General features: G+C 49.8%; 13 protein-coding genes across 13 annotated transcripts; 8 read left to right on the forward strand and 5 right to left on the reverse strand.

Annotated features, from left to right (window-relative positions):
- Positions 1-804: 804 nt before the first annotated feature.
- Positions 805-1,903, forward strand: K460DRAFT_414341 (uncharacterized protein; the record flags this gene model as incomplete). Its single annotated transcript, XM_040937666.1, has 2 exons — positions 805-1,159; positions 1,221-1,903. 2 exons carry the CDS (start codon positions 805-807, stop codon positions 1,901-1,903), a joined length of 1,038 nt encoding a protein of 345 aa, XP_040790192.1.
- A 1,000-nt stretch (positions 1,904-2,903) lies between these two features.
- Positions 2,904-3,338, reverse strand: K460DRAFT_244802 (ankyrin; the record flags this gene model as incomplete). The annotated part of the gene is made up of 1 exon (XM_040927341.1): positions 2,904-3,338. A coding segment is annotated over one exon (435 nt), but the record flags the coding sequence as incomplete, so codon positions are not given.
- A 1,959-nt stretch (positions 3,339-5,297) lies between these two features.
- K460DRAFT_246459 (HET-domain-containing protein) lies at positions 5,298-6,020 on the reverse strand (the record flags this gene model as incomplete). The annotated part of the gene is made up of 1 exon (XM_040927348.1): positions 5,298-6,020. A coding segment is annotated over one exon (723 nt), but the record flags the coding sequence as incomplete, so codon positions are not given.
- Positions 6,021-6,662: 642 nt separating this feature from the next.
- On the forward strand, positions 6,663-7,534 carry K460DRAFT_363695 (uncharacterized protein). Its single transcript, XM_040932866.1, has one exon. It carries the CDS (start codon positions 7,027-7,029, stop codon positions 7,246-7,248), a length of 222 nt encoding a protein of 73 aa, XP_040790195.1. The 5' UTR covers positions 6,663-7,026; the 3' UTR covers positions 7,249-7,534.
- Positions 7,535-7,767: 233 nt separating this feature from the next.
- Positions 7,768-9,090, forward strand: K460DRAFT_363696 (HAD-like protein). Its single transcript, XM_040932867.1, has one exon. The coding sequence runs from the start codon at positions 7,909-7,911 to the stop codon at positions 8,650-8,652; it is 744 nt and encodes a 247-aa protein (XP_040790196.1). The 5' UTR covers positions 7,768-7,908; the 3' UTR covers positions 8,653-9,090.
- A 574-nt stretch (positions 9,091-9,664) lies between these two features.
- K460DRAFT_352738 (HET-domain-containing protein) lies at positions 9,665-13,098 on the forward strand (the record flags this gene model as incomplete). Its single annotated transcript, XM_040931671.1, has 2 exons — positions 9,665-10,107; positions 10,152-13,098. The coding sequence occupies 2 exons, from the start codon at positions 9,665-9,667 to the stop codon at positions 13,096-13,098; spliced, it is 3,390 nt and encodes a 1,129-aa protein (XP_040790197.1).
- Positions 13,099-13,128: 30 nt separating this feature from the next.
- On the reverse strand, positions 13,129-13,425 carry K460DRAFT_62234 (uncharacterized protein). The gene has a single exon (XM_040938568.1). The coding sequence runs from the start codon at positions 13,328-13,330 to the stop codon at positions 13,160-13,162; it is 171 nt and encodes a 56-aa protein (XP_040790198.1). The 5' UTR covers positions 13,331-13,425; the 3' UTR covers positions 13,129-13,159.
- A 606-nt stretch (positions 13,426-14,031) lies between these two features.
- Positions 14,032-16,317, forward strand: K460DRAFT_363699 (alpha/beta-hydrolase). Its single transcript, XM_040932868.1, has one exon. The coding sequence runs from the start codon at positions 14,110-14,112 to the stop codon at positions 15,901-15,903; it is 1,794 nt and encodes a 597-aa protein (XP_040790199.1). The 5' UTR covers positions 14,032-14,109; the 3' UTR covers positions 15,904-16,317.
- A 497-nt stretch (positions 16,318-16,814) lies between these two features.
- On the forward strand, positions 16,815-18,248 carry K460DRAFT_280946 (uncharacterized protein; the record flags this gene model as incomplete). The annotated part of the gene is made up of 1 exon (XM_040928450.1): positions 16,815-18,248. One exon carries the CDS (start codon positions 16,815-16,817, stop codon positions 18,246-18,248), a length of 1,434 nt encoding a protein of 477 aa, XP_040790200.1.
- A 1,142-nt stretch (positions 18,249-19,390) lies between these two features.
- Positions 19,391-20,212, forward strand: K460DRAFT_262118 (uncharacterized protein; the record flags this gene model as incomplete). The annotated part of the gene is made up of 2 exons (XM_040927472.1): positions 19,391-19,804; positions 19,856-20,212. Coding segments are annotated over 2 exons (771 nt in total), but the record flags the coding sequence as incomplete, so codon positions are not given.
- A 704-nt stretch (positions 20,213-20,916) lies between these two features.
- K460DRAFT_62255 (uncharacterized protein) lies at positions 20,917-21,590 on the reverse strand. The gene has a single exon (XM_040938569.1). It carries the CDS (start codon positions 21,425-21,427, stop codon positions 21,005-21,007), a length of 423 nt encoding a protein of 140 aa, XP_040790202.1. The 5' UTR covers positions 21,428-21,590; the 3' UTR covers positions 20,917-21,004.
- A 350-nt stretch (positions 21,591-21,940) lies between these two features.
- K460DRAFT_281375 (uncharacterized protein) lies at positions 21,941-22,765 on the forward strand (the record flags this gene model as incomplete). The annotated part of the gene is made up of 1 exon (XM_040928486.1): positions 21,941-22,765. The coding sequence occupies one exon, from the start codon at positions 21,941-21,943 to the stop codon at positions 22,763-22,765; it is 825 nt and encodes a 274-aa protein (XP_040790203.1).
- Positions 22,766-22,912: 147 nt separating this feature from the next.
- K460DRAFT_281363 (uncharacterized protein) lies at positions 22,913-25,639 on the reverse strand (the record flags this gene model as incomplete). The annotated part of the gene is made up of 2 exons (XM_040928485.1): positions 22,913-25,291; positions 25,340-25,639. 2 exons carry the CDS (start codon positions 25,637-25,639, stop codon positions 22,913-22,915), a joined length of 2,679 nt encoding a protein of 892 aa, XP_040790204.1.
- Positions 25,640-26,291: the final 652 nt, after the last annotated feature.

The raw sequence follows: 26,291 nt of genomic DNA on the forward strand, positions 1-26,291 counted from the left end.
CGACATCGGGCGTCAACCCACAACCAGCCGTCTGGCATCCTGAAGCTCCACGCCGTCGTTGCAGACACGTCGTACTAGAGTGCGATTGGAGGGTGTTTAATCCGATCGCTCCGCAAATTCTTATCTGATCCGCTGCTGGAGCGCTTGGCAGCTGTACAGCCCCGCAAGGAATAATGAGCGGTCTGAGCAACACAAGGGAGGGTGCGAACGCTAAGCCGATGGAGGAGAAATCGCCGAAAGTAGAAGGCGAATTCTGTTTTGCAGTCCTCTGCGGGGCAGGCGGAGGAGGATTCCGCTCGTGCAGTAGGCGTCTTGGTACTTAGAACGCGACCTAAGGCGTCCAGTCCTGGCGACGGGTCTCAACATATCATACGTAAACCCGCATAAGAGGTTGGTCTGACGGAGGTCAGTCGTCATCTAGCACGGAAATGGCGATGCAATCGTATGCAATAGTGCTTGACAAACCAGTGGCAAAGATGAGCGAGTACCTGGTACTTAGCTCCGGCCTTATTATATAGCTGGGCTTCCCAAGATCTCAGATGCGTGGTTTTTCTCACGTTCGAGCGCTTGCGAAAGCGATCACGTCTCAAGGCTCTCTGACAATCATTATAGATTGAGTATCTGATTTAGATGTAGGACTCACGATTCCGTTCATTTAAGTGGCATTCGTCCGCTACTCGTCCGGAAGATAGTAAAACCTGTGAGTGTTAGGCACCAACGCAAGCCACAGCACGATATATATAAATATGAAAGGCTGCCGCGATTTCTAAAGGAATTAACTTACTTATCATACTATCTTTTATTATGGTGTCTCTTACTGATGTGCGCAAATCGAATGCGCAGATCCCCACCGCTCTACCGAAGCAACTCGTCGCAGTGTTCGCAGGCGCAACAAGCGGTATTGGCGAATCAACACTCAAAACCTTTGTGAGCTATGCAGTTGAACCACGCATATACCTGTTTGCGCGAACCCCTGCCTCGGCGGAGCGCGTCATAGCCGAATGTCGTCAACTGAATCCTCAGGGGGAGTACATATTCGTCAAGGTGGACCTGGGCCTGATCAAAGAGACGGATCGAGCATGTGAAGAAGTACAGAATAAGGAAAAACTGGTGAACTTGGTGGTGCTGAGCGCCGGGGAGTTGAGCTTCGATCGAAAGCGTAAGCCTTTACTAGCACTGTTCTACTTCAGTTATGCAGAGGCAACTTATATGGAGGACAGTTACATCTGAGGGCCTCAACCACTTCCTCGCAGCGTCGACTTATACACGAGTGCGTATTGTTCAGCAGCTCCTTCCCCTCCTCATCATCGCGTCCCAAACGACATCCCTAGCACGTGTGCTCGACGTCGCAGGCGGCACCAAAGAAGGTGAGGTCAACCTTTCCGACCTCGGAGCCCTGAACATGCCTTTGACGAGCTTACGACCTCATTTGACAAGCATGCACACACTGGCCTTGGAAGTCCTGGCGCAGCAGGCGTCGACAGTAAGCTTCGTTCATGATTTCCCAGGCGCTGTTCACAGCTCGTTGCACAAAAACGTATCGGGGTGGGGAGGCTTGTTTTTTTTTATAGTGATGGAAACGGCGTATTGGCTCCTGGGAAGGTTGTTTTATGTCCCAATCGAAGAGTGTGGAGAGAGGCATGTGTTTTTCGCGACGAGTGAGCAGTACAAGCCGAAAGACGGGCGCGCGAATGGTGTGTCGCTTACCGAGGGGATGATAAGTGGCACTGGAAGTGATGGGCAATCAGGAAGTGGTGTGTACTCTATCGATTGGGATGGAGAGGGGCCTAGTAAAGGAGCGGAAATTGCGTTGAGAGAGATGAGGAGGAACGGCACACGAGAGGTCATCTGGAGACATTTTGAGGAACAATTCGAGAGGGCAAGTCAGAGGGCTACATCTTGAGCTTGTGTTGAGGTAAATGCGCGTACAACTGCGTCAAGGGAGTTTGAACTGTTTCTGACTTCCGAAGGTCACAAGGTAGGAATGAGACTGAAGATGAAGTGAGGGTAAATTTAAATCTTTCGTCTGTAATCAACACTAGCTAAACAGACTACTTTCTACATAGAGTAGTCCTATACTCCCGGAAAGCTTTAGGCCGTGGGTACAAGTGCAGAATAACCTCTTTCCCCTATTAGTATGTAACTCGGAGAGATAATGTACTCAAGGCCATCTTTTGTGGATCTGGTCTAGACTACCATTCGTCCAAAACACTCGATATAGGGCAAATGATCGTAATCGTTTACGACAGTACAGTGGCACATGATCTTTCTTCTCATAGTCCTGACTCGAAGAGCTCTACTTCTGATACTAGAAGTGGGTATCGATCTTGCCTACGTGATCGGCCCGTCTGAGGTATCGTCTTAGTGGATTGCGAGACAGTCGTATGTGGCTGCTAGCACGTCTTTACAAATCTCGTTCATGGTATGATGGCCCTCACGTAATATCTCGCTTCGTACACGCTTGGTCGGCACGGCGGTGGGTCATATCCCGCATGGTGGTTGCTCTTGAAGTCTAAGTCCACACTAGGATTCTGAAGGAAGTTATCAACTTATGGTCGTGTCATTGATCCTTATGCCACCCCCGGTGATATGACCTGGGTTCATTCGGTATGAGTGCCATAGTTGTCTTCCGAGTCACATACCAATTTCCTTTACGGCCAATGCTTCATATATATCGTAGTTGGTAAAGGCTTTGTCGCTGCAGGGTTGAAATGGAGGCTATTTCGACCATAGGATGGCGAGCGCCACCAGGTAGGAGAACATCAAAGTTCAACCTGATGAGAAGATTTGGCGTAAAACTGCAGCAGTGTCGTTATTGTCTTGTACCCTTTCCGCTTCGCCCAATAAAGCGGTGTATGCCCAAATAAATCCCTCACTTCGACGTCAACCTTGCCTGTCCTAAGCAATAGCTCGGCTACCTTGCTGTGGTCATTATCCATTGCTAACCACAAAGGCGTTTGATGGTACATGTCTTGTGCATTAAGATTGACTTTGCCCGTTTGGAGCAACACCTTGACGACAGCATGGTGCCCACCACGTGCAGCCCATGCTAGCGGTCTCCTTTGATCCTCATCTCTCAAGTCAACATCAACCTTGTGAGTGTTGACTAATAGCTGGACTATAGAGTCGAGTCCGTTCTGTGCTGCCCAAAAAAGTATCTCTTGACCAAGTTTGCCATCTAAACCAACGGTAGCTTGGCCTGTCTCTAGCAGTAATTGGACTAAAGCTGCGTGCTTCTGATTTGCCGCCCTCCACAGCGGAGTGTGTCCGTTCGAATCATTTGCGTCCACGGAAACCTTCCCAGTGTCAATCAATTGCTTGACCACATCCTCGTGTCCGTTCTGCACAGCCCACCATAGAGGCGTTCGTCCGGTTTTGTCTTTCGAGTCAATATCAATTTCGCCACACTTAAGCAGAAAGGCTGCTGTAGCCTTGAAACCAAATTCCGCTGAATACGACAGGATGGTCCTAGCTTTCGAGAATCTGAAGTCGCTTCCAATACTGCTTTGGCAGCATTCCTCAATCAGCTTCTGTGCGTTCTCTTCAGGGTACTGAATCACTCCAAAACTTCTCACAAACACCTCAATAGATCCAACGCTCCCGGTCGCCATGGCTGCAAACAGCGGTGGCCCGTAAGTTCCATTCCCTACATCAAGACAAGAGCGGGCACATGGGCGCGCTCGAATAAGGTTGATCATGTTGCGCTCGCCCAACAGATAAAGGAGACTCATGTCTGCCGAGTGCCTGCTTAAGGCCTTATTTTCAAACAGGTTGTCTAACATAATCCAATGGGACAACGGGAAGCCATCAAGAAACTCACTCTGGCTTATGCTACAAGCCGCCGCTGTGTCTGCGTGACGTAGTACGTTACGGACAGCGTACTGCATGAAAGGAAATAACCTAGTAACTGATTTGCGTAGGTTTGTAGCCTTCTGAGTTGACGCTTTAGGCAGAATCCCCGGGATTTTCAGGGAGCAACGAATGTCCACGCTCATATAATCGAAGCAAGATTGCTTTAACTTCTCATGGCTTTGACCCCGGAAATTTTCTGAGAGATCAGGCCAGACTTTGCCAAGACCGTTTTCTTTTAAGAGGAAGTCTCTTATTGATTCATGGATGAACTGGACCGTATGAAGTTTCGACGCCGTGATCTCGGCAAGCCCTTTCGAGGAATCGAGAATGAACCTCTTGATAACATGTATTGTGATTTCAGCATGGTCCCAACTTGATACCAACTTAGGTTCTACTCCGGCAAGGATAGCGAAATACAATTCCTCTGGACTCAACGGCTGCTCTGCAAAGAGTAGCCACTGGATACACAGTACTAGCTCGTCCCTGTTCTGTGCGTCGCGTGTTAGTATATCGCGAAACAGGTCATGTAGGTCGCTAGGAATTTCCTGGAGTCTTCGCTGAAGGGCATGAACTCGGCCGCTGTCGTACTCTTTATTTAAGATGCCAACAACAAGAACGACCCACATGAAAATCCCCGATGCCTTTTCTTGAAGCGCAATTCGAACCTCCTCAGCAATCTTACTCCGACCGATCCTTAGTTCACTCTTCACGTAATTGGTAATATCCTGGCTATGCCCCTCTTGCCCTTCAAGAACTAGTTCGACTCCTTTCCGAATTGTGATGTGCGGGTAGTGCCTGCTGGAAAGACAGACCTTAAAACGTCTGTTAGACGAAACTGCGAGTTCGCCAACACGTTCGAAGAACAAGATCATATCCCGGATTTGTCGTTCTTCGCATTCGTCTAACGCATCGATAAAGCAAACGACGGAGGTTTTCTCTGAACTTTGGATAGCTTGTCCTAGCAGTAATTTGAGTGGATCAACCCTCCACTGGTAATCAGCACTAATGCTCGACGGTGAAACACCAAGCGAGTTGAAGATCTTCTGAAGCCCAGGTCGCTGATCGAGGAGTTGCAAGAGTAGCGACCGATATGCCCCAACTGTAGACTTTTCCATTTCCTGACCTCGTGCATTGAAGAAAAATGAAGTTACGACATCATCTGTTGCTGTCCTGCGAGCATGAGCATGGGCAAACTTCATCAACGTAGATTTTCCAGCTCCTGGCTTCCCTTTGATCCACAGGAAACCGTGATGCTTGCTTAGTTCATCTGGATTGAGCCAGTCGAGGTACTCGGGTCTGTTCAATAGCCAATTACATGTCTCAGGATGAGCATTCTCGATAGTCATTTGGCGCGCATTAATCTGGTCGAATCTTAGTGAGGCCAGCAGTATCCGCTCTTCATCTTTACTCAGCAACCGTGCCTTTGTTTTGGAAATCTTTGCGGTCTGTTCTTCAAGCCGAGCAAACGCGTTCTCCTGTCCTTCGCCATATATAAGCGACATATAGACACCCAAAATGCCTAATAGACAGTACGCTTCATCTTCCTCGCGTTTCGTTTTACGTCTTGCTCCCCACGAGAGTCGTTCATCGATACTATATTGGGACAAGGGATCCCCCCGAAGAGCTCCAATAGCAATTCCTGTAATCTCGTGGATGGTCTGCTCTAACGATCGTTTGTTGCCGAGGTATGTTTCCTCTCTACAGAAGAACTCGGTTGATCCGGGTGCGATGAGTTCCTGAAGGGTCCAGCCGCGTGTAAACCACCTGCTCTGTCTGAAAGCTGGCTTCCATCTTTGGGAAGAGTCACCATCTCCATCAACGTTGCATCTCGAAACGTCGGCCATGTACACGTAACATCTCTCTGCCTTCTGATACCACCGGAACATAGAGTTGATCGCCTCTGAAAGCTCTGCACTGCTTGACTTATCAATGCAGCACGTGTCTACCCAGAAATGCTGCAGGCCATCCTTCTTAGCTTGATTTCCGCAAAATGTAAGCTTGCGAAATCCAATCTTATCGTTTCCTGTACTATGCAACAAGTTTTGGTATGTAACTTCCTCGTTGTCAGACCCCCAAGTATGCGAAAGAATAGCGTAACGCGGAATGTTGTTGCCTAGATATTCGGCAAGGCTGAATTTGCCATCGTCGTGAAGCTGCAAAAGGCGCATGAGGAGGAAGGAAGAGGTATAAGGCGGCTCAGGCGACAAAGGTAGGTAGGATCATGTGGAGAATACTTGTACTATTCAAGCAGTCCTACAAGCTACGCCGGTGTCATGAGTGAAGGAGATCAAAACCAACTCTGGAAGACAAGCTGAAGATAATGGGCGGTGCAGGGTGGCTAAGCATTCGACCTGGCTAGCAAGGGTGGTAGGTTGATTGACATGTGCCGCGGAATTTGCGCCGCGGAATTTGCGCCGCGGAATTTGCGCCGCGGAATTTGCGCCGCCTGTTAGGCAGAGCTCAGAACCTCCTTGCAACACCAAAACCACCACGACCACCTTCACACCCGCGCATCGGTCGGCAATTGGGGCACTACCCGCGGTCTTACTTCTTGTCAATTGTGTGCCGAGCCGGTTGTCGCGCACACGTTGTATTGGAGGCGCACCTTCCCACCATTTCATTATGACGACACGATAAGAGACGCGTTCTTGGGACTTACTTGAGGCCTCGGGCTTCCTCTATGTTGGAAAGGTGAGCATATTCCCATCACTATATATTCAATCACTAAAACGTTCTGTAGGTCTGCGTTGTTATAGACAGTTCCGTAATCAGCTATAACACGTACACACCCTACAACACCACCCATCGAAGATCTACCTCTCGAGCAAACAAGCAATACCGTCGAAGCGCAAGACGCACTCCAAAAACGAGGTGGTATAAGAAAGTCACGTAGCGGCAATGCAACCTACAGGCGCTCAGAAAGACAAACAGACCAGGTCGCGAAGCAGCTGGCACAGGAGCCGACAAGGCTCGATGCGCTGGTATGCAATGGGGCCTTGGGAGTCGGCATCTACGCGAGACTTAGGATGGGCTGGATAGCCACATGCACATGAACGTCTTCTCGCGTGCGCATCTTCACCTCACGCTCATACTCGTTCTGCAGCAGACGTACTACTGTGTCGTCAACCACCGGGCTTCCGATCTGCACCGCGGCGCAAAGAATCCATTGCCGAAATGAATCATGACATCGGTGCCGCATACTGTACAATCGCACCAAACTCGCGTAGATTATCTCTTTTGGTGAACTCTGTACGCATCAAGGTAGGTCAATGTTGGACTGAGACAGGCACCCATGGCTTGCCTTGGATCAATGCAACGCACCCAGGCGGCGTCAACAAGTTCGGGCTGTTAAAGCATATGGTAATTTGGGCAAAATTACTGTTTCTCCTTTCATGAAAGACCAAATTGATCACAGATTCGTCCTGTCTTAGACACTGTCACATCTCCGAACATCGTGAAGGATCCGATACTAAAATAGCATTGTGCCTGATCGCAAGGTACAGGAGCCGTCCAATCAAGCTTTGAACGGCACCCTAGCTCTCAAATTGTGAAGTTGACGAAGGAGGTGTTGGAATCGATGATTGGGGAGTTGCCACACTCGATGAAAATGGATGGACTCAGCTACTTCCAGCCCCTGGGCGGCCCTCGTAGGCCAGGGAGGGCTTGAAATTCGTAAGGACGCGAGCTGCGAGGCGTGCAGGGCGTCAAACTACCCGCGAGTCATGCCCAAGTGATGCAAGACATAGCAAATCGCATCTTGTAGCTATGCGAAAGCACCTTGTTTAGTACATGCACAAAACACATGCCTCTTTCAGGAACTTCATCTTTGATTTGTAATGGCACTTCTCGTGGGAGGTGCATACTATCCTTTCAAATGTAGCCCGTAGGGCGTAGTAGTTTACCCCGCTGCGTCATGGCATGAAGTGGGGCTCCAACGGCAACACACTCAACTATATAGTCTTCAATCGCTAATCGAACAACCAAACCGCTTACCACCCGATCAAGACCAGCACATTCACCTCTCTTCCCATACACAACCAAACACCTGCATGCACGATGTCTAAACTCACAGACTTCAAACTCCTCTCCTTCGACGTCTACGGTACCCTCATCGACTGGGAACGCGGCGCCCTTACTGCCTTTGAGCCCTCCCTCCGCAAATCCGGCAAAACATCCGACGACCCAGACTTCGACGGGAAGCGTATTCTGCAAGTACTGCATGAGATAGAACCGATTGTGGAGAGGGAAAATCCACGCTTGAAGTACTCTGAGGTTCTAAGCATCGTTCACCCTAAACTCTGCAAAGAACTCGGCCTAGAAGAGCCCACGAAAGAGGAGAGCAAGAAATTTGGCAACTCAGTCGGCGATTGGCCTGGATTTTCCGATAGTGTGGAGGCGTTGAAGCGATTAAGTACGATGTACAAACTTGTTGTCCTCTCAAACGTCGACAACGAGTCCTTCAAAGCGGGCAACGCGCATGGTCTGGAAGGATTCAAGTTCGACGCTGTCTACACCGCTGAGGATATTGGGAGCTATAAGCCGGACTTGAGGAACTTTGAGTATATGCTGAAGCAGGTCAAGGAAGACTTTGGGATAGAAAAGCATGAGGTGTTGCAGACTGCCCAGTCGCAATTCCACGACCATCATCCAGCAAAGGATATTGGCATTAAAAGTAGTTGGATATATCGTCCTGGCGCTGTCATGGGAAACCGCAAGGACCCGGTATTCAACTGGAAATTTGACACTCTTAGTGACATGGCGGACGCTGTTGAGAAGGAGTTGGCTGATCAGAAGAAGTAAATGAGTATTTCAAATGGTACAAACTTAGACAAGTTCGCATATTTAGTTAAAACTTCGATTTATGATGAAAATTAAGTTTAGGTCGACGAGTTCCGACTTGACGCGCGAGGACCGGGCCGCCCCTTCGGGGCTGAACAACGCTAGCGCTGTACCTTCAATCTCACCGACATCGAACCATCCACTCTTTCCCCCGTCGTCCTTTTCAAGTACCGATAGCTTTCTTCGTCATCATGCAGTCAATTGCGACTCTAAAGGCCCGATCAGGCTGTCGAAGGCAGCCACTCGCCAAACACTCTTCGTCCTTCGTCGCCCACCCCCTCCTTTGCCTTGTCTCATTTGCCCTGTCTCCTACAAATAGCGCCTAAGAATCGACAACTCTTATACATGATTGGGTATTTGGATGGTCAGATAGCCTGCCCGCTATGGGTTCGCTCGACGCAGATTATGCATAAGGCTAGAAGGGGAGGTTGATCTTCTCACTGGAAGGCGACGCCGAGCCTCAGCTGATCCCTTCATTTGCAGGACTTGTACCTCGAAGTTATGGATCCCTGCAAAACGCGCCCAGGCTGGGCATCTGGGGTGACGAAGGCTTGACAAGGCTTCTCCAATCCTTTATTAGTGGTCCAAATCACCGTGATGATGCGGCACGCGCCGTGCGCGAACTGCCCATACATTTGGGGGCTGAAGGGTATGCTGACAGACCCACAACAACCTACCAATGAGGGTATCATATGCGCAACCTACGTTGCATTCGGATATGTCCCCCAGTGGGGGCTGAAGACTGGCCTACTGGATCGTCGAGCAGCATTCGTCCTTCACGACGTGACAAGGTTAAGCGGGTGCAGGCAACCTTTGGAGGCTCATGGGTCCGGGAGAGCGCGGGCGTGCAGAGCCAGAAATGGTTATAAGATTCGCTATTGAGTCAAAATTGGAATTTGGTCAGCTTTGACATTAGTTACACCGGCATTCACATTACGTGCGCTCTGTATTGATCAAAAAGCTTCGAGTAACAATGAGCTCTCCAGCGAACGACTCCTCTGAACTGAAAGAACGAGGACCGACAAAAAGTGGTGACGAGAACATGGGACGTGAGATCTCAACGCCGCAGTGGAAGTCACACAAACGCCGAGAATACAAGACATATAATTACGATGCATTGCCACGCGGACGTGGTATCATCCGCCTTCTTAACCTATACTCCAGTGAAAATTCGGATGCAGGAATTCTATGCGAGCTGATCACTCCAACAGAGGATGAGAAGAGTTCATATCCCTACGAAGCGCTCTCTTGGTGCTGGGGCACAGCTCCGAAAACGGACTACATTCGCATCCAACGGAATCGGAAAACATACGCCAAGTATGTCAGCCATAACCTTGTCGCAGCACTCAAAGCCCTTCGACACCCCGACAGAAGCCGTTACATTTGGGTTGATATGGTGTGCATAGATCAAGAGAAGTATGTGAGATTGGTTGCCGTAACGCATTTGCTGATATTAATAGCTTGAATGAGAAGAATCACCAAGTTGAGATGATGGACATAATATATGGCAACGCCGAACGTGTCTGTATATGGCTCGGCGAAGCCAACGACTCCAGCCGTACGGCGTTAAGGTTTATCAAGAATGAGGTCTCGCACTTACAAAGCTTTGACACTCTCTGTGATAGTAAAGACGCTAGCAAGAAATGGGTCGCTTTGCTCGATCTTATGCAGCGTCCCTGGTTTTCGCGTCGCTGGGTCGTGCAGGAACTCGCACTCGCGCAGAAAGCAGTCATATATTGTGGTCACGATAGGATCTCGTGGAACAAATTTGCCATCGCTGTTGAACTACTCGTTGAAGTCGAAACCGCCACCCATCGATTGTCAGAAGTCATGAAGAAGGACCGACAGTACCAGTACATTCCAAGTTATTTCGAGTTTGTCTCCGCTTTAGGCGCTAGTCTGCTGGTAGACGCGAACGAGCGTCTTTTTCGAGAGAGTAAAGAAACCAAACCCCCCGAGACTGGGTCCGTCTCCAGACTGGATCCAGACCTGGACTCAGACAGCGATGACTCTCCAGAGGCAATTGACAGCGACGATAGCGAGACGAGTACAGTTCCCCCTCCACGTGCTATGAGACACGCACCTCGAATTCAGCCACTTTTGAGCCTTGAGTATTTAGTGTCTAGCTTGACCATATTCGAGACTAGTATGCCACATGACACAATCTATGCTTTGCTTGCAATAGCTAAGGATACTACCCCGCGTGCTGTCGATCCGCAAGATGCCGGAGGTTCGGGTCGAGCTCATGAAGGACTGGAGATATACACGCAACGGAAAAGCTACAATGTTGACTATAAGCTGCCATACGTTGACGTATGCAAAGAGTTTATCTTGTTCTCAATTGAACGCTCATCTCACACCGACCGGAGCCGAGCACTGGATGTAATATGCCGACCGTGGGCAGTTGAGGAAAGAAAGCTAAGGAAGATTCGAGAGAACAAGCAACAAACAAAAGTGAAGCGAGAAAGGGATGAAAGAAGGGAAAGGGATCGGAAACAGAGACGCACATCCAGATCTCAACATAAAGCTTCGGCTGTGACCCCAACCGACAAGCCTGGAGTACCTGCACCAATCAACACAGATGATAGTGAGAGTTCTACCAACCATAAATATGTCGAAATCGAGGATATGGCCTTGCCCTCGTGGGTTCCACAGCTGTCAGGCGCACCGTACGCGATGACTCACCGGCCGGGACATGCAGGACCGAAAATGAGTCGCATCAATGCTGACCACCTTGTCGGACTTCCGAGCCTCACACAGAGAAACTACTCTGCTGCTGAGACCAAAGGCGTCGACCTAAAAGCCCTCAGGTTTCGCAAGCGGCCAACCCTTGGTCACTACAGCATGTACGTCCGAGGCTTTGTGCTTGACCAGATCCAAGACGTAGAACAAGTGGCTCGAAACGGTGGCATTCCACGAGAATGGGCTGACCTCGAGCACTGGGAAAATGCCAAAGGACACCCACCTGATGCTTTCTGGCGGACGCTTGTTGCCAATCGCGGAAAGGAGGGCAAGAATCCTCCCGTGTACTACTCGCGTGCTTGTGAGGAATCCTTCAAGAAAGGTGGCCTGGAGAGTGGAGCCGTCGATACGACAGCGCTAATCGAGTACGAACGCAACTCCGTAGTGGCTCAGTTTTGTAGGCGCGTACAAGCCGTCACGTGGAATCGAGCATTGGTCAAAACCGAAGGAGGTAGGCTTGGTTTGGTTCGCAAAGATGTCGAGAAGGGCGATCAGGTGTGCATCCTATATGGATGTAGTGTACCCGTAATCTTGCGACAAAGCGACAGGAAGGATGAAAAGGTCTTCACTGAAGAGTTGGAGCAAGAACTGATTTACCTCAAAAACACGATGGTCCAGAGTTTCAAACGGTATTTCAAGCTCAAGAAACGGCATCAGCAGCAGAAAGGTATAGGAAAGAAGCAGCTCTGTAAGCAATGGTTCAAGCAATCGGACTGGATCCGAACAAATGGGTTCACCTCACGTCAGCTCTCCAATGAAGAAACCAGAGAAGAGCTCAAGCGTATCTTGAGAAATGCCGCCCGTGATTTCGATACATGGAGGTTCAAAAAGCGCGCGAAAGTTTGGCCGGAGCAGTTACGTAAGATGGAACAAGAAATGAGAGATGCTAAAACGGTCAGAAGCAGACCAGGGAAAAAGCAGATGGACGAGCTCCTGAAGAAGAGAAAGGCCGAAGAGCAGAAAGCCCAAGACCTTCAGGCACACAGAAAGCGACAAAAGTCTCGAACGGCCTTTGACATAGGATCGCTACCTAAATTCAGCCCAATCGTAGACGGATTATCGAATGGGACTTCGAAAGACCCATCTGCCACTGTTAAAAAGAAGAAGATACCCATCGATTGGTGGGCATTTGAGTATGCATTGGCTGTCGGGAGAAGATGGAGAAAAATCGTCCAACAAAGGAAAGGGGAGCGTGAAGCGTTTGCACTTCGACGGACGGATGTGCACTGGGGCTTAATGCAGCACGATACATACCAGGCCTTCGAGAAGGAAAGGCGAGCCAAAGGAAAGTGGATTGAGTCACCTACCACAACCAGTGGCGGCATTCCAAGCGCAAATGTAGGAGCGGAAGGACAGACAGAGGCCTCAGAACCACGCGTATGTCCTCCGAACGGTGAGCGTGCATTGCCAGGAACTTCCAATTCGGAAATTCGGCCTAGCTGGAAGGCGCGAGTCAATAGGGATGTATTGTCTGAGAAAAAAAAGGAAGAATATAGCGCAAAGGTTCGAACTAACTTGCGTGATAGGCTGGGGGAAGAGGGTTACTTCTCATATCAACTTCTTGGCGAGTGCTACATTCACGGCATGATGGATGGCGAAGCCATGCTTTACCAGAACCAGGGTGACGAAGATGTCATTCCTTCAATGGTCTTTGAGATTCGTTAAACTTTGTTTTTGCGCTGTTGTTTTGCGTTTCAAAGACCCATAATGATCCTATTTCCTTCCGTTAGCAAGTTAGTTTTAATGGACAGTTCCATCGTTTTGCTATCTGCGTTTGTTGATCGCGCTTTGCGGATATTGTAACCCATGACAAGAACCAACTGCTGCCATATCCCATCAACTCTGTAAGGGCAGCCGAGCTAAACCAGAGCTTATAAATATTCCTGCAAGGTCGCATCTTTAGTCGTCACGATCTACTACGTTGCGACAATATTCTTACTTCTCATACGCGCTGCTAGGCGAATGCTACATACACAGCATGATGGACGTAGATGAAGCCATTGGATGTCAGGGCCTGAAAAATATTTTCCTGGTCTTGGGTTCCGATAGATAGGTGATACACTTGTTGGGTGCGCTGATACACCCGCCAGCGAACCGGCTAGGAGGATTGCACGCGCGTTCCTCTGGGGCTTCGCGAGGCCCAGTCGTACAAGATACACGTTGTTAGGACCTAGCCCCAGGTAACGTCTAAACGATCCAAACCTAGCTGGTTGTACACCGGTTAGTGCCCAACGCTCCCTTGATCCCCACTTGTCTCTTTCTTCCTTGCCAGTCAATCTGGGGCGCTCATTCGCCGATAAGAGCGATGCAGCAAGACCAATAAGGTCGGGCACACCTTGTATTCTTTGGATCAAGTATGGATGAGCACAAGCTTTTCAGTATGCGAGATAAGCTCAATCCCATACCTATATTTGTGTGACATCTGGAGATCACTGATCGCGTCTTGATTTGGTAACCAGCTAACGTAAAGCAAGCTAGCTCCGTTCCTGGCGTACGTCATCCACCTTCGCAGCCCAGCCAAACTCTGAACACCACGCCGCGCGAGCAGCACGCCGACAGATTCTGTCCTTGCATCCATTCACCACAGCGCAGCGGGCTGCTAGATATACTGCAAGGCGGTTACACTGTGCACGGTTCTCAGCAGTACCATCGGCGCATGACGGAAATTGCGGCATAATGGCAGGCGTACGCTCTGCAACGCCCGCAGTTGAGGGGAACGGCCTTCAAAAGCGGCCCTTCTCTGCACGCTGGCTCAGGAGGAGGTTGGTGTTGATCATGATGTTCTTCAGTACTACTTTACTCTTGTTCTGGCATTTCGGAGCTTTTGGGCTTGGCCGGCCACAACAACAAAAGCCGTCGAAACATCCCCTTGTTGTTACACTCCCTGGATATGGATCGTTTCGGGGTACGAAGGTTCTTGCCAATGTGAAGAATACTAAGAAACTGAGTAACACGGTGGATGTATGGTTGGGGGTGGAGTACTCTACGCAGCCTGTGGGCAAGAATCGGTTCAAGCCAGTAACATGGCCAGAAGCTTTCGAAGGCACGAAGGATGCGACTTCTTTGGGGCCGGCGTGCTATCAGAACATATATGGCTCGCTCGGGCAATCTGAGGCTTGCCTTACAGTGAGCATATATCGCCCATCGGGTATCCCGATAGCTAAGAAGCTTCCTGTCCTGGTGTTCTTGCATGGCGGCTCATTTGTCATTGGTTCACATCGCAGCTTCGATGGCACGCTGTTCGTGGCAAAAAGTGCGCAGCCTCTCATGGTCATTACAGTACAATATCGACTGGGAGCATTGGGAAGCTTGCCTGGCAAGTTCATGGAAGAGGAGGGTCTGTTGAATCTTGGTATTCGGGACCAAAAGATGGCGTTGGGGTTCCTACAAGAGTATGTTGAGTACTTCGGAGGAAACCCGAAAAAGATCACTCTTGGCGGCCAAAGTGCGGGTGGGCACTCTGTCGGCATTCATCTCTTCCACAACTACGGCCAGGATGCGGGCAAACCATTGTTCCATCAAGCCATACTAGCATCGGGCTCACCAACAGCACGTGCATTTCCAGGCGTCAATTACCCCCTATATGAGCGACAGGTCAGGCATTTGATGGACTACTTCAACTGCCCCACATCACCTAGCTCAACCGCGCTTGAGTGTCTACAATCTGTATTAGTAGAAGACATACAGTTTATCTCTACATCACTGTACAACGCAAACAACCACAACATCACGTGGCCATGGCAGCCAGTCTCGCCGGGGCCACTTTTCGAAAAACGTGGCTCGACTTCTGGCGAGGACGGTACCTTCTTCAAAATTCCTATCCTAATATCCTCCACAACCGACGAAGGCAAAGCCTTCACACCACATGATCTTCAGACCAACAAAGACTATCTGGGATTCTGGAAGACTCTGGTGCCAGACCTCACACCTCAGGATCTGGCCGACCTCGATAGGCTCTACCCCGACCCCCAAACTGGTCAAAGTCCCTACAAACCCAAAGCACAAACCTTCATATCACCACAATACGAGCGTGTATCCGCCGCCTATGGTGATTACTCTTATATCTGTCCTGTACAGGACACTGCATCCCGTCTCTCGTCCGCCAACGCGCCTGTCTACAAAGCTCGGTTCAACACGCCCAACTTTGCGCCTACGTATATGGGTGTCCCGCACGCGAGCGACACCTCATACTTCAATGGTCGTGCTACGGCGCAGTATCCCGCTATATCGGACCTGTATAGCGCTTATTGGGCGAGCTTTATTGTGAGTGGTGATCCAAATACGTTCAAGGAAGAGGGGACAGCGAAGTGGGACAAGTATGAGGTGGGAAAGATGAATGGACGAAGGGAGTTGGTTGTAAGTCCGCCCCATAAGGGAGGCGTACATATGGAAATGGAGGATCAAGGGATCAGGACGCTGCAGTGTGCGTGGTGGAGGGATCAGGATAGGGCAAAGAGGTTGAATAAGTAGGCGCGGGGCCTCTAAAAACATGCTATACATCGGAGTTTAGAAATGGCTTTCTATTAGAGTCAACATTTCATCCTTTTCGTCTTGGATGGAGAGAACAACTTGGGCTCGTCTCCACAACCTCATAATCAAGTCAGTCCTATGCCATGCCGGTTTACCTGGAGCGTTATCAGGCTGAAGCGAGTGAGGTAATCTTGCATGGTATGAGGCATAGACATGATGAGGTTATCGTTCCGAGTTCGTTGTGTCTTGCGACATTTCAGTCTCCAGGTACCTCAAGTTACAATCTTTAGAGGCAATTCCGTGTCAATAAGCGATGCGCGAGAGTGATTTGGGGAATAGTACGCCATGAAGCAATGTGAGAACATTGTAGAGCCACAATACGCCTTGAGGATGACTCCCTGACAAACGCCAGTGCTTACAATCCCTGACAGATTGGAGGGCTCCGTTGAGTGACTTGAAGCAAACTTCATGGTTTCATGGTTTCATTCTGATTGCTCGTCAAATCATATGTTGCTTGTAGACAAAGACGTAATGAGGTATATAACCACAGAGGCGCCAGATATAATGTCGCATTCATTCATCTTTATTACCTAAAGCTTTCTCCGTTATTGAACAATGTATACACTCACCACACACTGTTATGACTATAAAAATGATTTCATTGGCCGTTTCAGACTGGGAAGTGGGAGTTTTGACATGGTTTTCATTTACTGTTCACGCATAGTAACCCTGGTTGAGAAACCGCGCTAGTCTGTTGCGATTCTTCCCTCCTCTATATAAAGAAAGCAACTCCTATTCTAATATTAATTTCCCCACAAACATCTCACCACGATCAACACACGAAAACTCAGCCACTACTACAGATATTACCTTGACAAAACTCCTTGGATCATTATTCCACGCGTACCAACATGTCTACTCAATCATCGAAATTGACATTCGCCCAGAAGATGATGGCCAAGATGGGCCACACTGAGGGCCAGGGCCTCGGCAAGAACGGTAGCGGTATAACGCAACCCATCCAGGATTCTGGCAAGTTCGGTCGTGGAGGTCTCGGTTTCGACCAGGAAGAGATATACCCACGCGCTCGAGCAATAAATTCTCACGAGCGCCCAGACTTCGACATTGAGAGCACTATTGTCCAAATTGCCCTTCTACCACACAATTGCGAGCCCGCATATGTCATGACTCTCTTCAAAGCCGAAACTGCTCAGAACATCGAAGAGCTCTACACACCGGAGTACAACTTGAGTGGAGTGGCTTGGGTGAAGTTTAAGTCAGAGGCAGATGCTGCAGACGCGGTGGTTAACTATGACTCGGTACACTTCGGGCCAAACGGACAAAAGATCAGCATTTCCTTGATATCCGAAGACGCTGCCCCATTTCACAATCCGGAGTCAGATATTGACCTCTTACGCCACTCTGACACTATCCGTCACGATAGCTCAGTAGTCACAACTACCACTGTTTTCGTCACGCATTTACCGTCGAGCGGTCCAATCAGCAACATCTACCAGATGGTGGAGAAGATTGGCTGGGATGAGGGTTATGGTTATGGTGAAGAGGAAGGGGAGGTCCATGGCATCAAGGCTTGCAAAATCGTCGATGACGGCGTCCTCGTTCAGTTCGAGTGTATCAGCGACGCATATCAGTTCCACGGCTGGTATAACGGCGAGTACTGGAAGAACGACACGCTACATGTCGACTTCCGCCTCGATTCAGAAATGGACGAGCTCATGGAGGACGAGCGTGAGCGCAAAGCAGCAGCAAAAGAAAATACAAAGCTGTTCGTTGGCAGCGTGCGTGGTTTGACCGCGGATGATATCAACCAGGCATTTCATCCAATCATTCTCGACGATGTGCAAGTCAACACCGGTGGCTTTGCTTTCATCTTCCTCTCGATGACGGATGCAATTGCCATTCTTGACAAGTTTCCCAACGGCCTTAAGTTACGAAATGGTCGGAAGATTTACCCGAACCCACCGAAGGACAAGAAGGGCGCCGCGTCTCTTGCCGCAGCTCGAGTCAAGATAGCCGCTGAAGCCGCTGCCAAATCATCAACAGATACAAATATGGCCCATTTGGTGTCCAATGCAGCTTCCTTGTCAATTGGACCCAAGCCCGTCCGCGTGAAGCTGAACAATCTTGCCTTTTCGGCGACTGAGCAGGACGTCCGCTCGCTTTTCAACGGCTTCTCGCTTTCAGATCCGGGGGTATCTATAAAGAAGGGCTATGGATTTGTTTGGGTCGCTTCGAATGCTGAGGCTCAACGAGCGGTCGCAACATTGAACAAGCGAACTATCCGCGGCAAGGCCGTGACTGTCAAGATTGCGGGTGAGCAATAGGCGGGTCCACGTAGTAGATTCTTTGAAGAATTGTGTTTTGCAACTGAGTATGGCTTGTCTACAGTAGCTTAAAGTTTTGAAGGCATTTTCCTAAGTAATCGAATTCATAATCTTTTATAACCTAATTTTACCATGGTTGCAGCGTGATGATGTCCTTCGATGTTAGGTCCACACCCCCCGCCGCTTTTGCTTCTTTGAAATCAGCTCACAAATTTAGGTAGACTACCAGAAAAGATTAGTGTAGATAACATGATCTTGCCTAAGCATGGTTTTGTGCATTTTTAAATGATGTGCCCCACCTTTCTGTACCGTTCATTGTTATGATATCTCTTCTCTAATTTGCAGAGAGCATGTACCATTATGCGAGAGCACAGAAACATAGCAGCGCCAGAATAATTAATAAAGGGTTTACAACAGTTATATTAATGCTGTCCCATTCAAATTACATGATTTACAGAATGTGGTTAGAATGTGCCACACCAAGAATATAACCTTCATCGCTTTAGAAGGCGCAGAATTGTGTAGCATCTTTCATATTTCTAGCGTAGTTATGTTAACAAAGGTAGCAGACAAAGCGTTCTCCCAGATCAAGAGTCCGACTTTCACCCGGCTTTGTCTCTCGTAAGAACACACGGGCAAGTTCAACTTTCACTACAGCTCGTGCATATTCCAAACAAGCGAGATTTCAAACTCAAGCAAGAACCAGTCACTCCTCTTCCAGTCCGCCTTTCACCGCTTTGTGCACCCCTGCGAACCTGCCCACAAAGACTTCGAGCGCCAAACCTTCATAACCCTTCTACTTATCATAGCCACCTGCCCCTACATCTTCAACCTCAAGCGAGAAGTCATCCACGACACCGGAATCTACACTAAAACAGATCGAGATGCCCAAACGCAGCCGACCGAGTGCAAAAAGCTCTCAGGAAAAGAAGCGAGTCAAGCTTACCAAAGACATATCGCTCACTGAAGCTGCAGAGCAATCCGCCAACACTAAACCTCCAGTGGAAGTGGCACCCGCAACCATGCCTGAAGATGATTACGATTTTATTGTCACATTGGATGAAACCACTCCAAAGACGCAGGATGCCGTAGTTGACGCTAATGGAGCCGGAGCCACCGCCCAAGATGAGGAAGACCTTTTCGATTATGATTTCGATATATCGCCGGCGGCCACAGGCGACGAGCCTAGAGCCGAGGCTGTGTTTGACGGCAGCGCTGATGATGTCGACAAAGACAAGGAGATTGAACCCACGAAGGAAGCGGGCAAAGAGGAGGAGTTTGACATCGCACTCAACGATGATACAGCAGTGGAAGAGGCGGCCGTACTGAAGGTTCGAGATAATGAAGAGATGGAGAAGAAGAAAAATCCTGCCCAGGCTATTCTTGAAGGTGGCAAGAACTGCATTGTTCAAGGACTTCAGGCTAGTTTCCGTTACGTACCTACACTCCAGTCTTCGCTCGGTTTGAACGATATCGGCGACAGCGTAACCACCAAGTTCAGCACGAACGGTCTTGAATTCGAAATTTCGATAAAGGTCGTAAGTGCTCAGGGGAATGTATCAAATGCTGAGGCACATGAGGAGGAGGCGAACGAGACCAAAGAAGAGGAAATCTTGCCTACTACAGAAGTACAGCAAGACCTAACCATCGACACGACCAAGGCCCAGAACGCGCTCCACAATGCTCCTCCGCTCTCCACCGGCGCACTATCTGCCAATACGCGCGGCAAGACCCCGTGCAGATTCGGTGCAAACTGTACCAAGGGCGAGGACTGCCACTTCGACCACACCAATTCAAGCGCTCCGACGAAGAAGCCTTGTACCTGGGTCAACACGTTCACAGGCTGCATCAAGGGTGACGAATGCTACTTCTCTCACGAGCTCGAGGGCGTCAAGTGCAACAAGTCCAAGATGCGCTCTACATGTCTGAATTCCTACAAGTGCGCATTCAAGCACGATGACGACGAAGTGAAGGCGCCGAAGGGCGCGAAACCAAAAATTTCCAAGGCCGCTGAGATCGCGCAGAAAGCTGCGCTGGCGCGAGCCTCGCGCGAAGCATCAGTTGCCTCGCACTACTCGCAGTCGTACGGTAGTCGACCCGTGAGCCCAGCTCCGCCGCACGATTCTCTAGCTGGCCTAAACAATGCCCTCGGCAAGGGGGCGGGCCAGAAGCGTGGCTACGGTGACGATGGGCAGGATGAGGGTAACAATACCCAGCGCGTCCGCAGCAACGACCAAATTCCACACAACCAGAACCTACAGCAGGACTTCAACCAGTACGATAATTCTGGCCAGGTTGGTGGCCAGCAGCCAAATCGAGGCCGCGGTCGCGGTCGCGGTCGCGCACGTGGACGTGGCACTGGTCGTGGCAATGGCCGAGGCAATTACCGCCAGAACAACGCCGGCGTACAGCAGAATGCAACCAGGGAGATTAAGATCAAGGGGACTGCTGGTCAGAATGACCAGTAGAGAACCCCGGGACAGTCCAAATGTCCTGAAGCACAACATTCTGATCGGGCGTATCAGGGCGAGGGGACAACCTCGCCTTTGAGGAGAAGATGGCGAATGGCGAAGCATATACTACCAAATATTGAGTAATAAAGGGAAGCAGTTGACTAATTTCCTTTGTTCATCTACTTGATGTTAGCTTTCTTTGTTCTTTCCTAGCAAGTGCGCGTCCATACACACAGCGTAAAATATGCAGCACCTAGGATTGATCTATTGTGGAAAACGATAAATAGATCAAGCTAAAAAGATCTAAATAAGAAGATATAGATACTTCAATCTTCCTCTCCTATCCCTCACGTGATATACTGAGTCCACACTACTCACTCCGCAACATAAAATACTCTGATAAAGGAACGACAAGTACTCGGAATTTTGACTGCGCTCTCCAGTTATCTCTGCATTGCTAGATTGCATCGGCTCACTGGGGAAGCACACCGCCCGGCAGCTGGGACATGTATTCGCGCTTTCGACTTCCTTGGCGCCGAACCAGGTGATTAGGCACTCTCGGTGAAACATATGACCGCAATGCGTCTGTGGGATTGTCTCATTACCTACATTCCAGTTGTAGTAGCATATCGGACAGGCGGATCTGTTCGGTGGTGCGGAGACGACGGGGCTGCTCGCAAGGTATTCGCGCTGGGTGGGAGAAGGCGGGATGGCCAGGGTAAGCATTTTGATCGTTTATGGATGCGAGAATTAGATGCGCGGGTTGAGTGTAGTACGCGATACTTTTTGTATCTACCGGTGAGCAAATTCGGTGTCGGAGATGGGATGGGGGTTGCTTAGGAATAAACTGCTCAAGAGGTCCTGATTCAGGCTGCGCCACTGCCTCCTCGCTTGTGGAAACTAGGCTGAGTTACAACAGCCCATCGAATCGATCAGTGTTATATACGCCTTTCGATAACGACTAGTGCCTGGACTACACGCATTGGGATAGAAAATGTGACGGGCCTACTCCGCCACACACGGGTGCTAATTAGCAATGCTGGCAGGACAGACCGACCAGGCTACATCGTGGAGCGTTTCAGCCTGCTCAAGTCAACGTCTGAAGGTGGAGGACTCGTTAGCGACGAGAGGGCTGAGCGGCCTCTACCACGATTATAAGATTGACGAAGTCGCCACGTTAGGTCTTCCATTTCATCAACTCTGAACCAGATCACATGACCAATCTTCCTTTCAGTCATCATGGCAGCAATACAAGCCGTCCAAGGCTTCAGCCAACTCAACAGAGCCCTCATGTACATCAGCGCCATCCTCGCCCCCGCACAAGCCGTATCGGGAATCGGCCACACCGGCCTATCCAACCTCGGTTTTCTCGCATACAACTACTACACGCAAGTTGTCTGGTTCCGCGCCGCATCCAACCAACAACTCTCTGCCTTCGCGCTGGTCGCCGTGCACGCAAACACCACGCTCGCCTTCGCGTACCTAGGCGGCATTTTCTCCGGCAACCGCGTAATGGCTGCGCTGCTTTCTCTCGGGGCGATGGGCGTGCTCTGGCTGAACAATGCGACGGCGTGGATTAGCTGGAAGACAGGCCAGCAGCAGGGGTACGGCGACTGGCAATTTTTCTTTTTTGGGTGGCGCACGCTGAGCCCCGGGTGGCACAAGTTCATTATGGTCTGGCAGATATCGAATTCGTTAGAGACGTTTGGCTTGTCTGTGGGATGCATTATGCTGGCTATCCGCGCGGGAGCACGCAGTAGGGAGGCGAATAAGAGGATGTTCAAATGGTGGCATCGGTTTCCAGCGATTCCGATCGGCGGCGCTATCATGACTTTCGTCTTGTGTCCGTATATTGTTTGGATCGAGCTTATCGTTCGCCGGAACCATGTAGAGTCAGAGACTGACTGGGTCGCTGTGTATGTCTTTATTGGACAGGTTGCGTTGATGTTTCTGCCTGATTTTGGGAAACTCATCAAGCTCGTGAAGAACAATGGAGGGGGTGAAGCGGAAGATGAAGGAAGATACTACTCACTGAGCGATGCTTTTGGTTTTTCAAGCAGATGAACAGCAAGTAATACTACACATAGATTGCGAGAACGCGTGACTCGAGAGGATGGAGTATGCACTATAATATTACATTCGATACTAGTCCTCATAAGTAGACGAGATAAAGATACCCATGGAGTGTTTTGGCCTATGAATCCAGCACGATTAATCTACTGGCTCCATCAATTCTGCCAGTTCTGCCAAAGGCCCGTCGGGCACGTGGTCTAGCTCACTGACACCCTTCATTAAGTGTTCCATATACGCCTGAAGAGGATCAGCGGCCACCCCTTTTTCGGCGCCCTTGTGCTTTCGATTTAACGAACTGACGAACGATTCTAGGAAAATATCGTGCAACTGATTTGCAGGTTTACTCTTCATTTCTTCCCACCGAGGTTTCCAATCCTCCTCCTGCCAATGCTCATATAGATTTGACAGATTTAGAGGCCCCGGAGCTTCCAGCATGGCAGCGGTAGCTCGGTGATACTTGCCCAAGGCAACGAGACAGGTGTCGGGGTCTAGGCTCTCGAAGTGTGAAGGTGGATTCGCATTAAAAGCTAGTCTTATCTTTCCGTAAGCAATTTTCAAGCACCTTGGATACTCTCTGTCACGAGTGAGGATGTCAATAGTAGGCTCTAGGGCAGGCTTCATCACGAATGATGTTGGATCCCAGGTAGGCAGACGTTCCAGGTCGCGGCGCATATCGGCCCATATCTCTCCGCAAGTAAAGCCCATCTCCAACCAGTCGAAGTAGAGGTCAACCATATCCGCTTGCAACCATTGTGCGTAACTTTCGAGTATTGTGCGAGACGTCGCTCGAAGGGATTTTGACTCGCCTTTCGTTGCTCCATTCTGGGCTTGCTCCGAACGTGATATTATCAACTGTCTCGCCAGCCGACCCCAGGGCTGCGCAGTGTTAACAGTGTCCTCAAGGCGTTTCACGAGATCTTCCGCATGAACCGTGCAAACGTTGACCCTTGATTTACTGAACTTGTCGCGTGGTAGATAGACACCGGAGCCGAACATCATTGTATCCCTAAACTCTCGCAGTTTATTTTGGTTGATCTTGAGGCGATGGAGCGGAATGTCGCGCGCAGAGTTGGCGGCAGACGAGCCAGATGCTAAGAAGAGCTTCTTCCGAGCTTCTTCGGTGGTCTTAGGACGTCCCCCCACAAAAAGCCATCCCGGGTCTTGTGCGTAGATGATGAGCTCCATGTCTGGCCAGACCGGGACATGGTCACCAAACTGCAGGCGACCGTTAACGTAGATGTGGGCCATCATGGATATGGCAAGGGACTGATGCTCGAGTTTCATACCTGCCGCCTGCTTCTTCAGATACATTTCATACTTCATCATTCCACAAAGAAGCGGGTGGTGACGCATATAGTAGTTCTTCTCCTTCCGCAGAAGCTTCAACACCGGGTGAGAAGCAACCTGTTTGTTCAGCAACAAGGCTTGCCACTGCTTATCGAACCCATCCTGCGAACTCCACTCTTGAATGTCCAGAACACCCTCTCCAAAGTTATAGAAACAGTCTTGATAAATTTCTTCTGGAAGGAAGGGGCTTTCCCAATCCTCGACCATTTTGTTGTTCTGGCGGATTATCTTCTGGAGATGGTTTTCCAATTCAAAAGACGGGTGGGCACATCTATCGGCCATGATGTCTTGCGAGGCAAGGTGAGTTTGGACTGCGAAGGAGACCCATATAGGGAGCTCGCGGGCCTTGAACATATGCTCAACACCTGACGACACCATGTCCCAGACATTAGGGTGATCAGCGAATATCATGATTAGGATGATTTGCGAGTACTCGATGGCGCGGAGGGTGTAGTCGTGCATTTTTCGGCCCCCAAAGTCTTTGGCAACGGTGGCTGGGAGATTCTTCTTGGGATCCCACTTCATTATCCTGTCGAAGTAGTATTTCAAACCGGAATATGTAGGCCAGAAGGTACTCGGCCCTTGGTCGTCACTACTCTGCGATGCCTCGCTTTCAGAGGGTTTCACAAGAGCGTCTAGCAACTTCCACGCTGGGAACGAGTCGGTAGGATAGCTCTTCGGTCGCTTGACCACGAGATCGAATTCGGCCTCCGCTCTCTGGGCCAGTTTGATCGCCATGTCGGTAGTCATTGCTGCTACGATCAAATCGACTTCATCATTCTTGTATTTCTCCCACTGTGCACATGCTGCATCACGCATGGTTTGCAGTTCTTGGAGCAACAAACCGACAGCGAACTTTAATTCCTCTTCCATTTCGGCCTCGTCTTGCTCAAACACAACATTCGAGACGTCTGGAAGCTTCGATTCTTCAGCACCCTCCTTCTCAGCAATCTCAGCAACATCCTCTACAGTTAGGTTGGCAAAGCGGTTTTGTAAGGGCAGCGCGTCGGACGTAGCACCTGGCTTGCCAGGTCGGTGGGCCTCTGGGCCAAGCGAGATGAATGGTCGCAGCAATCGAAACGCATCTTCTAGTACGGTGATGAAGTAGTGATGGCGCTCATTGCTGTCATTGTTGTCGTCCAAAGTCTTGCTTTTGAACCAGTTGGTCACCTTGCGTCGTGTTTGGATAGCACGATTGAAGAGCTTGCTGAGAGCGACTGGGACCAGTACATTTGCCTCATTGTTGGCGATTGCCTCTGCCATGGGAACAAAATCGGACACCTTGATCAGATACTTTTTGTTGCCGCCGCGGCCGCTCTTGCCTCCATTGCGGTTGTTGTTCTTCCCCTTGTTGCTTCTGCCTTTCGCCTTTGACCGTGGATGACCAGTTTGAGCTTCATGAAGCTGGTGGCCGACAGAGTGAGATGCCTCAGCTAACCATCCTGCGATGTACTTGGTATCTTCCTTGTACTGTGTATAAGTTGCAATGAATGTCTGTGCGTTGTTAAGACGGTCCATGATGTCGAGTAGGTCAAGTCGCAGGGATTGAAAGGAAACTGCGAGGAAGGACGAAGGTAGCGGGGGAATCGGGGGGTTAAAGTAGAATGAGAATGGGGGAGACGTAGTACGGGATGGCCGGGGGTGAGGAGACGAAAAAGCAATGGTTGTGCCTTTCAAGGATGTCCCGCATTTCCGCACGACTCGTACAGTAGCGTGTTTTTATGCACGCCTACGGTATCGATCATCATCTGCACAGGTTGTACAATTATTCTTAGTTGGTATAGTGCAGGCAAAGTATAACCATTTCTTGTTCCTGGCTCATTCATCTTTTCATCTCTCCCACCCTGATAAAGGAGTACTCAAAGCCGATTTTAGAGAGCTCGACTAGTATAAAACAAGTGACGTGGGGAGGGTGATGGAGTCGCTGCTCAAGGAGCTACCACCTACGCGTCATGTACAAGGGATGCCCGGTTTTTTTGGGAAGTAGACGCACGAATCAGATCAGACCGGAGCTCGTCTCGACTTGATGTGATTCGTTCGTCATCTTCTAGATCCCCAATATCTCTCCTGGAAAACGGGTGGCACCGAGGCTAATAGTGATAGCGAGGAATCGCTAACGTCGATGCGACCCTTCACTATTGCATATAATCTTCGAGATGACACGCAGTCA

Source organism: Cucurbitaria berberidis (assembly GCF_010015615.1).
Source record: "Cucurbitaria berberidis CBS 394.84 unplaced genomic scaffold K460scaffold_2, whole genome shotgun sequence".
Lineage (NCBI taxonomy): Eukaryota > Fungi > Ascomycota > Dothideomycetes > Pleosporales > Cucurbitariaceae > Cucurbitaria > Cucurbitaria berberidis.